The sequence below is a fragment of the Salvelinus alpinus genome, chromosome 4 (genome assembly GCF_045679555.1).
Source record: "Salvelinus alpinus chromosome 4, SLU_Salpinus.1, whole genome shotgun sequence".
Taxonomy (NCBI): Eukaryota; Metazoa; Chordata; class Actinopteri; order Salmoniformes; family Salmonidae; genus Salvelinus; species Salvelinus alpinus.
The window spans coordinates 13,878,077-13,890,576 of NC_092089.1; the positions used below are offsets into that span (position 1 = coordinate 13,878,077).

The 12,500-nt window shown below is 50.9% G+C and overlaps 3 protein-coding genes across 3 annotated transcripts in view; 1 reads left to right on the forward strand and 2 right to left on the reverse strand.

The window, feature by feature from the left end:
- Nucleotides 1–12,500, reverse strand: part of LOC139572879 (palmitoyltransferase ZDHHC3-A-like) — a 255,214-nt gene that overhangs the window by 138,560 nt on the left and 104,154 nt on the right. The window lies entirely within an intron of this gene.
- Nucleotides 1–12,500, forward strand: part of LOC139572876 (lysophosphatidylcholine acyltransferase 1) — a 280,718-nt gene that overhangs the window by 99,638 nt on the left and 168,580 nt on the right. The window lies entirely within an intron of this gene.
- The window catches only part of LOC139572422 (oxysterol-binding protein-related protein 10-like), a 49,281-nt gene that overhangs the window by 13,036 nt on the left and 23,745 nt on the right, over nt 1–12,500 (reverse strand). Inside the window, exon 4 of the mRNA XM_071395172.1 lies at nt 7,609–7,857. Within this exon, the coding sequence (XP_071251273.1) occupies nt 7,609–7,857 (249 nt within the window). The remainder of the gene's footprint in view (nt 1–7,608; nt 7,858–12,500) is intronic.

The window sequence follows — 12,500 nt, forward strand, 5'->3', positions numbered from 1 at the left end:
AGCTCCTTTAACCTCTGCTGTTATTCTTCTATAGAAATCCTCTCACTTTTAATCATGAAGAAGACAACTCAGCCTCTCTCTCCCTCTCTCTCATTTATTTCCTTCTCCCCATCACTCTCTCTTCCCCCTCGCCCCTCTCTCTCTCTCTCTCTCTCTCTCCATCTCTCTCTTATCAGGCTTAGCCCTGTGGTCTCTGGGGCTAGCAGCATTCTTTCAGAGGAGTCGTTAATTCTTGCAAACATACACAAACACACTGTTCCCTGAACTCTCTGAAGATTCCTTTGTTCTCAGCTTACACCTGAATCAAAGAGACAGAGAGAGAGACAGAGAGAGAGAGACAGAGAGACAGAGAGACAGAGACAGAGACAGAGAGACAGAGACAGAGAGAGCTTCACTATGAAAAGAAAAGCTCCAAAGATATGCCACTGACAGATAAAATCCATCACTCTTTCTTTCCCATGTACTCTCTCCCTTTCTGTTAAGTCTCCTACCTCTCTCTCCCTTTCTCTTAAGTCTCCTACCTCTCTCTCTCTTTCTCTTTCTTTCCCATGTACGCTCTCCCTTTCTCTTACGTCTCCTACCTCTCTCTGTATCACTGTTACGGCTCATCCCTCCTTTCTCTCCCCCTTCTCTCTCGCTCTCTCTCTCTCTCTCTTTCTCTCTCCCCCTTCTCTCTCTCTCTTTCTCTCTCTCTCTTCTCTTTCTCTCTCTCTCTTACTCTCTCTCATTCTCTCTCATTCTCTCTCATTCTCTCTCATTCTCTCTCCCTCCCTCTCTCCCCCTCCCTCTCTGTGTGTCACACATATTATTTTTTCCCTCTCTCTCTGTATTCTGTAATATATATTCATCACCTGGTGTAATGTTCTGGTGCAGTATAGTGGGATGCTTATCATGCCCTCTATCCCTCCTCTTCCTCTCTCCACATCCCTCTCCTCTTCCTCTCTCCACATCCCTCTCCTCTTCCTCTCTCCACATCCCTCTCCTCTTCCTCTCTCCACATCCCTCTCCTCTTCCTCTCTCCACATCCCTCTCCTCTTCCTCTCTCCACATCCCTCTCCTCTTCTTCCTCTCTCCACATCCCTCTCCTCTTCTTCCTCTCTTCACATCCCTCTCCTCTTCCTCTCTCCATATCCCTCTCCTCTTCCTCTCTCCATATCCCTCTCCTCTTCCTCTCTCCACATCCCTCTCCTCTTCCTCTCTCCACATCCCTCTCCTCTTCCTCTCTCCACATCCCTCTCCTCTTCCTCTCTCCACATCCCTCTCCTCTTCTTCCTCTCTTCACATCCCTCTCCTCTTCCTCTCTCCATATCCCTCTCCTCTTCCTCTCTCCACATCCCTCTCCTCTTCTTCCTCTCTTCACATCCCTCTCCTCTTCCTCTCTCCATATCCCTCTCCTCTTCCTCTCTCCATATCCCTCTCCTCTTCCTCTCTCCACATCCCTCTCCTCTTCCTCTCTCCACATCCCTCTCATCTTCCTCTCTCCCCAGCCCTCTCCTCTTCCTCTTCCCATCAGATGGCTCCAGATATAAATTACCCAGAAGCACTGATAGCATCAGTTTACCTTGGTCAGAATCCTGGAGTGCTGTTTTTCCTTACGGAAAGGGGATTTCCTCATGTCCTATCCATGATCAACCAATGAAATGATGCATTGCTGATGAGGAAGAGGTGAAATCCCCTGCTTAGGGTTGTACGTCTGTCAGCCGCCTGGCTCAGTAATCTCATAAAAACTACATATACAAGTAGTAATATAGTTCAAAGGTCATGCTAGATTTCCCTCCGTGAAAAAGGGTAGAGTTAGATTTTAGGGTCTGAGGCTCAGACCACCATCCATCCACATCCAGGTTTATCTCCAACACCCAGGAGAGGAGAGACCTCTATGAACCAGACACGGCACTTCCTCTTGTGAAGACACGTCCTCCTCTCTGTGGAGACCTCAGCTGATACCAGGAGAGAGACACAGCTGATTAAAGGCCAGAGACATGCAGTCAGCCCCATCTCAGGAAGCAAAAAGAAGAGGCTATTGACGGGACAATCTAAGTAACATAATAAGAAAATTTCCATCAAAATCCGTCAGTTTAAACTAGAGATATCAGTTGTTTTTTGGTGTGGGCTGCGTCTCAATCCACCACTAGAGATATCAGGGTCTCTTGTTGTGGGCTGCGTCTCAATCCACCACTAGAGATATCAGGGTTTCTTGGTGTGGGCTGCGTCTCAATCCACCACTAGAGATATCAGGGTTTCTTGGTGTGGGCTGCGTCTCAATCCACCACTAGAGATATCAGGGTTTCTTGGTGTGGGCTGCGTCTCAATCCACCACTAGAGATATCAGGGTTTCTTGGTGTGGGCTGCGTCTCAATCCACCACTAGAGATATCAGGGTTTCTTGGTGTGGGCTGTGTCTCAATCCACCACTAGAGATATCGGGGTTTCTTGGTGTGGGCTGCATCTCAATCCACCACTAGAGATATCAGGGTTTTTTGGTGTGGGCTGCGTCTCAATCCACCACTAGAGATATCAGGGTTTCTTGGTGTGGGCTGCGTCTCAATCCACCACTAGAGATATCAGGGTTTCTTGGTGTGGGCTGCGTCTCAATCCACCACTAGAGATATCAGTTGTTTTTTGGTGTGGGCTGCGTCTCAATCCACCACTAGAGATATCAGTTGTTTTTTGGTGTGGGCTGCGTCTCAATCCACCACTAGAGATATCAGTTGTTTCTTGGTGTGGGCTGCGTCTCAATCCACCACTAGAGATATCAGGGTTTCTTGGTGTGGGCTGCGTCTCAATCCACCACTAGAGATATCAGGGTTTCTTGGTGTGGGCTGCGTCTCAATCCACCACTAGAGATATCAGTTGTTTTTTGGTGTGGGCTGCGTCTCAATCCACCACTAGAGATATCAGGGTTTCTTGGTGTGGGCTGCGTCTCAATCCACCACATCGGTCTACTGTACGTCGGCCTTCTGCATCTGTGGTGGAAGGTGTCCGAGCTACAGCGGTGTTTGTCAGACCAGGAGACATCCTGAAAATATGTCCTCTCACGGAAACGTCTGTAGCGTCCGGACGGTTTGGCCTATAAACTAATATGACCCCTCTATGGAAAGATGAGACTCTCACGAACACGTCTGTACGGTTTGGCCTATAAACTAATATGACCCCTCTATGGAAAGATGAGACTCTCACGAACACGTCTGTACGGTTTGGCCTATAAACTAATATGACCCCTCTATGGAAAGATGAGACTCTCACGAACACGTCTGTACGGTTTGGCCTATAAACTAATATGACCCCTCTATGGAAAGATGAGACTCTCACGAACACGTCTGTACGGTTTGGCCTATAAACTAATATGACCCCTCTATGGAAAGATGAGACTCTCACGAACACGATGATGCAACACAAATGAATGGAAGTGTGGAGGTCGTTTTGTGCCAACAAAAATAACCGGTTGAATATGTGTCTCCTAGATACAGGACAGAAACTTCAAAACCTTATTCCTTATTATTTATTTTTGGACTGATTTTTTTTTGTTGCCATTTATGAATGTGTTATTCAATGTGTTTCTAGTAGTAAAGACCAAATATTATATAATAATAATACAATTAAATATACCTAAAGTGGTCCTAAAATTCCAATTCAAATAGCTAAATGATCCAGGGTATGACTATCTTAAAAACAATTTAATATGTTAGTTTAGTAGACTTGGACTTTAGGAGGTTAAGCCAGGGAGAGTTAATAGAGGCCCAGAATCAGAACCGTGATGAGGAGGGGGATGAAGAACTCTCAGCTCCAGGATATGGAAGCAAAACGTCAGGGCACCTGTCACACCGCAGCAGATGTTCTAATACACTCAAGATATAACATCTATTTCTACAAAGAAAAGTTTATATAACTTCAATTGTCGACATTGTTTTGACAGATGAGAAATGGGAACTTTTCCTTAACCAGTTCCCAGCATCCTCTTCCTCCCTCCCTCCAGTTCCCAGCATCCTCTCTTCCCTCCCTCCAGTTCACAGCATCCTCTCTTCCCTCCCTCCCTCCAGTTCCCAGCATCATTTTCCTCCCTCCCTCCCTCCAGTTCCCAGCATCCTCTTCCTCCCTCCCTCCAGTTCCCAGCATCCTCTTCATCCCTCCCTCCAGTTCCCAGCATCCTCTCTTCCCTCCCTCCAGTTCCCAGCATCATCTTCCTCCCTCCCTCCAGTTCCCAGCATCCTCTCTTCCCTCCCTCCAGTTCCCAGCATCTTCTCTTCCCTCCCTCCCTCCAGATCCCAGCATCCTCTTCCTCCCTCCCTCCAGTTCCCAGCATCCTCTCTTCCCTCCCTCCAGGTCCCAGCATCCTCTTCCTCCCTCCAGTTCCCAGCATCCTCTTCATCCCTCCCTCCAGTTCCCCGCATCCTCTCCCTCCCTCCAGTTCCCAGCATCCTCTCTTCCCTCCCTCCAGTTCCCAGCATCCTCTTCCTCCCTCCCTCCAGTTCCCAGCATCATCTTCCTCCCTCCCTCTAGTTCCCAGCATCCTCTCTTCCCTCCCTCCAGTTCCCAGCATCCTCTTCCTCCCTCCCTCCAGTTCCCAGCATCCTCTTCCTCCCTCCCTCCAGTTCCCAGCATCCTCTCCTCCCTCCCTCCAGTTCCCAGCATCCACTTCCTCTCTCCCTCCAGTTCCCAGCATCCTCTTCCTCCCTCCAGTTCCCAGCATCCACTTCCTCCCTCCAGTTCCCAGCATCCTCTTCCTCCCTCCAGTTCCCAGCATCCTCTTCCTCCCTCCATTCATAACTTCTCCATATACATCTTATCTCCAGTATCCAGAGGGGAGTGAAGACACACAAGGCTGCCGCCTGACAAAACCCCATAAACCCATAAACCCATTCACCTTTATCATAGAAATGACCCAACCCTGCTAAACGAGCGTAACATTTCCCTTGTTTTGATCTAAAGATAAACCAATGCGTACTCCCTCTGGCATGATCCGGTCTGATGAATAATTTGGTCCTGACACAGAGTAGAGACAGGACATTTGTGCTGAATATTCTCCACCTCGATTGGCTGGCTGCTTTAACTCTGACAGATGCTGCAGAATAGTCTCAGATCACTATGTCGCTCTCTCTCTCTCTCTCTCAAGGAGGAGGGGGAGAGGAAGGGGACAGGAGGAGGAGGGGGACAGGAGGAGGAGGGGGAAGGGGAGGAGGAATGGGGAGAGGAGGGGGACAGGAGGAGGAAGAGGGGGAAGAGGTGGAGGAGGAGAGGAGGAGGAGGGGGACAGGAGGAGGAGGGGGAGGAGGGGGACAGGAGGAGGAGGGGGAGGAGGGGGACAGGAGGAGGAGGGGCGAAGGGGAGGAGGAATGGGGAGAGGAGGGGGACAGGAGGAGGAGGAGGGGGAAGAGGTGGAGAAGGGGGAGAGGAGGAGGAGGGGGAGAGGAGGGGGACAGGAAGAGGGGGAGGAGGGGGACAGGAGGAGGAGGGGGAGGAGGAGGACAGGAGGAGGAGGGGGAAGGGGATGAGGGGGACAGGAGGAGGAGGGGGAAGGGGAGGAGGAATGGGGAGAGGAGGGGGACAGAAGGAGGAGGAGGGGGAAGAGGTGGAGAAGGGGGAGAGGAGGAGGAGGGGGAGAGGAGGGGGACAGGAAGAGGGGGAGGAGGGGGACAGGAGGAGGAGGGGGAGGAGGAGGACAGGAGGAGGAGGGGGAAGGGGATGAGGGGGACAGGAGGAGGAGGGGGAAGGGGAGGAGGAATGGGGAGAGGAGGGGGACAGGAGGAGGAGGAGGAAGGGGAGAGGAGGGGGACAGGAGGAGGAGGGGGAGGATGGGGACAGGAGGAGGAGGAGGATGAGGAGGGGGAGGAGGAGGAGTTGGGGAGAGGAGGAGGAGGGGGAGAGGAGGAGGTGGAGGAGGGGAGGAGGAGGAGAGAGATGACTACTCTGTCGTGTCACCATGGTGATGGTGATGTAGTACACATAGACTAGTGAGGTAGTACACATGGAATCAGGATGTTGACTTTGTAACAAAGTGAAAGTGACGCGATAGGAACGCTGTAACGACGCTATAGCAACGCTGTAACGACGCGATAGCAACGCTGTAACGACGCTATAGCAACGCTGTAACGACGCTATAGCAACGCTGTAACGACGCTATAGCAACGCTGTAACGACGCTATAGCAACGCTGTAACGACGCTATAGCAACGCTGTAACGACGCTATAGCAACGATGTAACGACGCTATAGCAACGCTGTAACGACGCTATAGCAACGATGTAACGACGCTATAGCAACGCTGTAACCACGCTATAGCAACGCTGTAACGACGCGATAGCAACGATGTAACGACGCTATAGCAACGCTGTAACGACGCTATAGCAACGCTGTAACGACGTTGACTGTACCTGACTGTACCTACAGTCCTACCAGAGCAGTACTACCTACCTACAGTCCTACCAGAGCAGTACTACCTACCTACAGTCCTACCAGAGCAGTACTACCTACCTACAGTCCTACCAGAGCAGAACTACCTACCTACAGCCCTACTAAAGCAGTACTATCTACCTACCTACAGTCGTACCAGAGCAGTGTTACCTACCTACAGTCCACCAGAGCAGTACAACCTACCTACAGTCGTACCAGAGCAGTACTACCTACCTACCTACCTACAGTCCTACCAGAGCAGTACTACCTACCTACCTACCTACAGTCCTACCAGAGCAGTACTACCTACCTACCTACCTACCTACAGCCCTACCAGAGCAGTACTACCTACCTACCTACCTACCTACAGTCCTACCAGAGCAGTACTACCTACCTACCTACCTACCTACAGCCCTACCAGAGCAGTACTACCTACCTACCTACAGCCCTACCAGAGCAGTACTACCTACCTACCTACAGTCCTACCAGAGCAGTACTACCTACCTACAGTCCTACCAGAGCAGTACTACCTACCTACAGTCCTACCAGAGCAGTACAACCTACCTACAGTCGTACCAGAGCAGTACTACCTACCTACCTACAGTCCTACCAGAGCAGTACTACCTACCTACAGTCCTACCAGAGCAGTACTACCTACCTACAGTCCTACCAGAGCAGTACTACCTACCTACAGTCCTACCAGAGCAGAACTACCTACCTACAGTCCTACCAGAGCAGTGTTACCTACCTACAGTCCACCAGAGCAGTACTACCTACCTACAGTCCTACCAGAGCAGTACAACCTACCTACAGTCGTACCAGAGCAGTACTACCTACCTACCTACCTACAGCCCTACCAGAGCAGTACTACCTACCTACCTACAGCCCTACCAGAGCAGTACTACCTACCTACAGTCCTACCAGAGCAGTACTACCTACCTACAGTCCTACCAGAGCAGTACTACCTACCTACAGTCCTACCAGAGCAGTACTACCTACCTACAGTCCTACCAGAGCAGTACTACCTACCTACAGTCCTACCAGAGCAGTACAACCTACCTACAGCCCTACCAGAGCAGTACTACCTACCTACAGTCCTACCAGAGCAGTACTACCTACCTACAGTCCTACCAGAGCAGTACTACCTACCTACCTACAGTCCTACCAGAGCAGTACTACCTACCTACCTACCTACCTACAGTCCTACCAGAGCAGCAGCCCTACCTCTTTGACCTGGCTCAGCCTCCCTGGAGCAGGGTGGTAGCTCTGGTTGATCTGGGTCCTGGCCCGGCGGGCCGCAGCAGGGGATCTGTGATGGGTGATGGTGACGACCCCTCCAACCCCAGGGTAGAGAGGCTTTCTCTGGGTACCAGGTGAGGAGGAGGTGTTGGAGGTGAAGGAGGAGGCGACGGGCGGAGCAGGGTGATGGTGGCTGAGTGGAGGAGGGAGCAGGGAGAAGCTGCGTGTCCGGCCCTGGGTGGAGGAGGAGGTGGTGAAGGAGGTGGAGGAAGAGGAGGTAGCCTGAAAGAGACTGCAGCAGCAGCAGTCAGAGGAGCCAGAGCAGTCGGGTAGAGGAGGTCCACACTGCTGCTTCTTCCCGGCTGTACCTCCTCCTCCTCCTGCTCCGCTAACACCACCATTCTCTGATGTCACACACAAGGACATCTTCTACCTGCCTGGGTCTGCCTCCCTCTGCCTGGTCGGGCTGACAGGACAGGACCTGCCAAGCCAGCCACACAGCCAGGGGAGGAGGGAGAGAGGGAGGAGGAAGAGAGGGAGGAGGAAGGTATGGAGGGGTGATGGCCAGTGAAGACAGGGAGGAGAGAGGTAGAGAGGAGGTACTGTATCGAGGGAGAGAGGGTGGAGTTTAATGGAGGGAGCCAGTGAGAGGTGGATGCGAGGGGACGGAGGAAGAGGTGGAGGAGGAAGGGAGAGAGAGAGGCGCATGCTGCTAAGCCAGATCAGAACATCCTGCTCAGATAGCATAGCAGTCAGGACATACAGAGAGAGAGAGAGAGAGCAGAGCCAATCGAGCTGAGGCAGCCACCACCACCGCTAAGGTTTCAGTCTCCACAGCAGTTTTACAAGACAACACAACGCTGCTGTGCTTTAGTACACCACTGCACACTGCAGTAAAGCCTACTGAACTATAGAAATCACCAGGAGACCTTTGCTGTTACAGTCAGCAACCAAACAGATAATATGCATTGGCTACTGTTCGATTCTCATCGTACACTTTTAGGTGTTATCGACCTTCTGGTTTGGGTTTTAAAGCAGACAAAGTCGTCTGAGTTTCTGAGTTCATTCCATCCATACTAACTTTCTATTCTCACTACATCTCAGTGAAACTCAGTTAAGTTCCCACCTCACTCACTGAAAGGTACAACGTATACGGGCCTCCCGGGTTGGGCAGTGCTAGCTGTGCCACTAGAGATCCTGGGTTCGAGTTCAGGCTCTGTCGCAGCCGGGCCGTGACCCGGGAGAACCAAGGGATGTCCTTGTCTCATCGCGCTCTAGCGACTCCTGTGGCGGAACCGGGGGGAAGTGCACGCTGACCAGGTCCGCCAGGTGTACGGTGTTTCCTCCGACACATTGGTGCGGCTGGCTTCCGGGTTAAATGGGCATTGTGTCAAGAAGCAGTGCGGCTTGGTTGGGTTGTGTTTCGGAGGACGCATGGCTCTCGACCTTCGCCCTCTCCCGAATCCGTACGGGAGTTGCAGCGATGAGACAACACTGTAACTATCAATTGGATCATTTAAAATAAAATAAAGATACAACGTATTCCAAAAGCACACTCTACTCTCTCCTACGACTCTGTCCTCCAGACAGACAGACAGACAGACAGACAGACAGACAGACAGACAGACAGACAGACAGACAGACAGACAGATCTAGAGTGATAAATAGTCCATTACCAAACCAATCAGTAGTAATATATTTCAGCCAGGACAGGAGGAATGATGGGATTGGTTTATAAGGTAGCTGGGTTTAGATAACAGACTGTCTAAATAGGGCTGGCTCTATCAGAGTGAAACAGGAACTCTCAGGCTCTCAATCTCTCAGTCTCTCTCTACTCTTCTCTCAAGGTAAATCACATCATCCCAATTACTCAGTATTCTCCCTGCAATGACATGGAGCCATTTCCCCACTCTGACATGGAGCCATTTCCCCAGTCTAACATGGAGCCATTTCCCCAGTCTAACTCTAATCTGACATGGAGCCATTTCCCCAGTCTGACATGGAGCCATTTCCCCAGTCTAACATGGAGCCATTTCCCCAGTCTAACATGGAGCCATTTCCCCAGTCTAACATGGCGCCATTTCCCCAGTCTAACTCTACTCTGACATGGAGCCATTTCCCCAGTCTAACATGGAGCCATTTCCCCAGTCTAACTCTACTCTAACATGGAGCCATTTCCCCAGTCTGACATGGAGCCATTTCCCCAGTCTAACATGGAGCCATTTCCCCAGTCTGACATGGAGCCATTTCCCCAGTCTAACATGGAGCCATTTCCCCAGTCTAACATGGAGCCATTTCCCCAGTCTAACATGGAGCCATTTCCCCAGTCTAACATGGAGCCATTTCCCCAGTCTAACATGGAGCCATTTCCCCAGTCTAACTCTACTCTGACATGGAGCCATTTCCCCAGTCTAACTCTACTCTGACATGGAGCCATTTCCCCAGTCTAACATGGAGCCATTTCCCCAGTCTAACTCTACTCTGACATGGAGCCATTTCCCCAGTCTAACATGGAGCCATTTCCCCAGTCTAACATGGAGCCATTTCCCCAGTCTAACATGGAGCCATTTCCCCAGTCTGACATGGAGCCATTTCCCCAGTCTAACATGGAGCCATTTTCCCAGTCTAACATGGAGCCATTTCCCCAGTCTAACTCTACTCTAACATGGAGCCATTTCCCCAGTCTAACTCTACTCTGACATGGAGCCATTTCCCCAGTCTAACATGGAGCCATTTCCCCAGTCTAACATGGAGCCATTTCCCCAGTCTAACATGGAGCCATTTCCCCAGTCTAACTCTACTCTGACATGGAGCCATTTCCCCAGTCTAACATGGAGCCATTTCCCCAGTCTAACATGGAGCCATTTCCCCAGTCTGACATGGAGCCATTTCCCCAGTCTGACATGGAGCCATTTCCCCAGTCTAACATGGAGCCATTTCCCCACTCTGACATGGAGCCATTTCCCCAGTCTAACATGGAGCCATTTCCCCAGTCTAACATGGAGCCATTTCCCCAGTCTAACATTGAGCCATTTCCCCAGTCTAACATGGAGCCATTTCCCCACTCTGACATGGATCCATTTCCCCAGTCTAACATGGAGCCATTTCCCCAGTCTAACTCTACTCTGACATGGAGCCATTTCCCCAGTCTAACTCTACTCTGACATGGAGCCATCTCCCCAGTCAAACATGGAGCCATTTCCCCAGTCTAACATGGAGCCATTTCCCCAGTCTAACATGGAGCCATTTCCCCAGTCTAACATGGAGCCATTTCCCCAGTCTGACATGGAGCCATTTCCCCAGTCTAACATGGAGCCATTTCCCCAGTCTAACATGGAGCCATTTCCCCAGTCTAACTCTACTCTAACATGGAGCCATTTCCCCAGTCTAACTCTACTCTGACATGGAGCCATTTCCCCAGTCTAACATGGAACCATTTCCCCAGTCTAACATGGAGCCATTTCCCCAGTCTAACATGGAGCCATTTCCCCAGTCTAACTCTACTCTGACATGGAGCCATTTCCCCAGTCTAACATGGAGCCATTTCCCCAGTCTAACATGGAGCCATTTCCCCAGTCTGACATGGAGCCATTTCCCCAGTCTGACATGGAGCCATTTCCCCATTCTAACATGGAGCCATTTCCCCACTCTGACATGGAGCCATTTCCCCAGTCTAACATGGAGCCATTTCCCCAGTCTAACATGGAGCCATTTCCCCACTCTGACATGGAGCCATTTCCCCAGTCTAACATGGAGCCATTTCCCCAGTCTAACATGGAGCCATTTCCCCAGTCTAACATGGAGCCATTTCCCCAGTCTAACATGGACCAATTTCCCCAGTCTAACTCTACTCTAACATGGAGCCATTTCCCCAGTCTAACTCTACTCTGACATGGAGCCATTTCCCCAGTCTAACATGGAGCCATTTCCCCAGTCTAACTCTACTCTGACATGGAGCCATTTCCCCAGTCTAACCCTACTCTGACATGGAGCCATTTCCCCAGTCTAACATGGAGCCATTTCCCCAGTCAAACTCTACTCTAACATGGAGCCATTTCCCCAGTCTGACATGGAGCCATTTCCCCAGTCTAACTCTACTCTAACATGGAGCCATTTCCCCAGTCTAACTCTACTCTAACATGGAGCCATTTCCCCAGTCTAACTCTACTCTGACATGGAGCCATTTCCCCAGTCTAACATGGAGCCATTTCCCCAGTCGAACATGGAGCCATTTCCCCAGTCTAACTCTACTCTAACATGGATCCATTTCCCCAGTCTAACTCTACTCTGGCATGGAGCCATTTCCCCAGTCTGACATGGAGCCATTTCCCCAGTCTAACATGGAGCCATTTCCCCAGTCTAACATGGAGCCATTTCCCCAGTCTAACTCTACTCTGACATGGAGCCATTTCCCCAGTCTAACATGGAGCCATTTCCCCAGTCTAACTCTACTCTAACATGGAGCCATTTCCCCACTCTGACATGGAGCCATTTCCCCAGTCTAACATGGAGCCATTTCCCCAGTCTAACATGGAGCCATTTCCCCAGTCTGACATGGAGCCATTTCCCCAGTCTAACTCTACTCTGACATGGAACCATTTCCCCAGTCTAACTCTACTCTGACATGGAGCCATTTCCCTAGTCTAACATGGAGCCATTTCCCCAGTCTAACTCTACTCTGACATGGAGCCATTTCCCCAGTCTAACATGGAGCCATTTCCCCAGTCTAACATGGAGCCATTTCCCCAGTCTAACTCTACTCTGACATGGAGCCATTTCCCCAGTCTAACATGGAGCCATTTCCCCAGTCTAACTCTACTCTGACATGGAGCCATTTCCCCAGTCTGACATGGAGCCATTTCCCCAGTCTAACATGG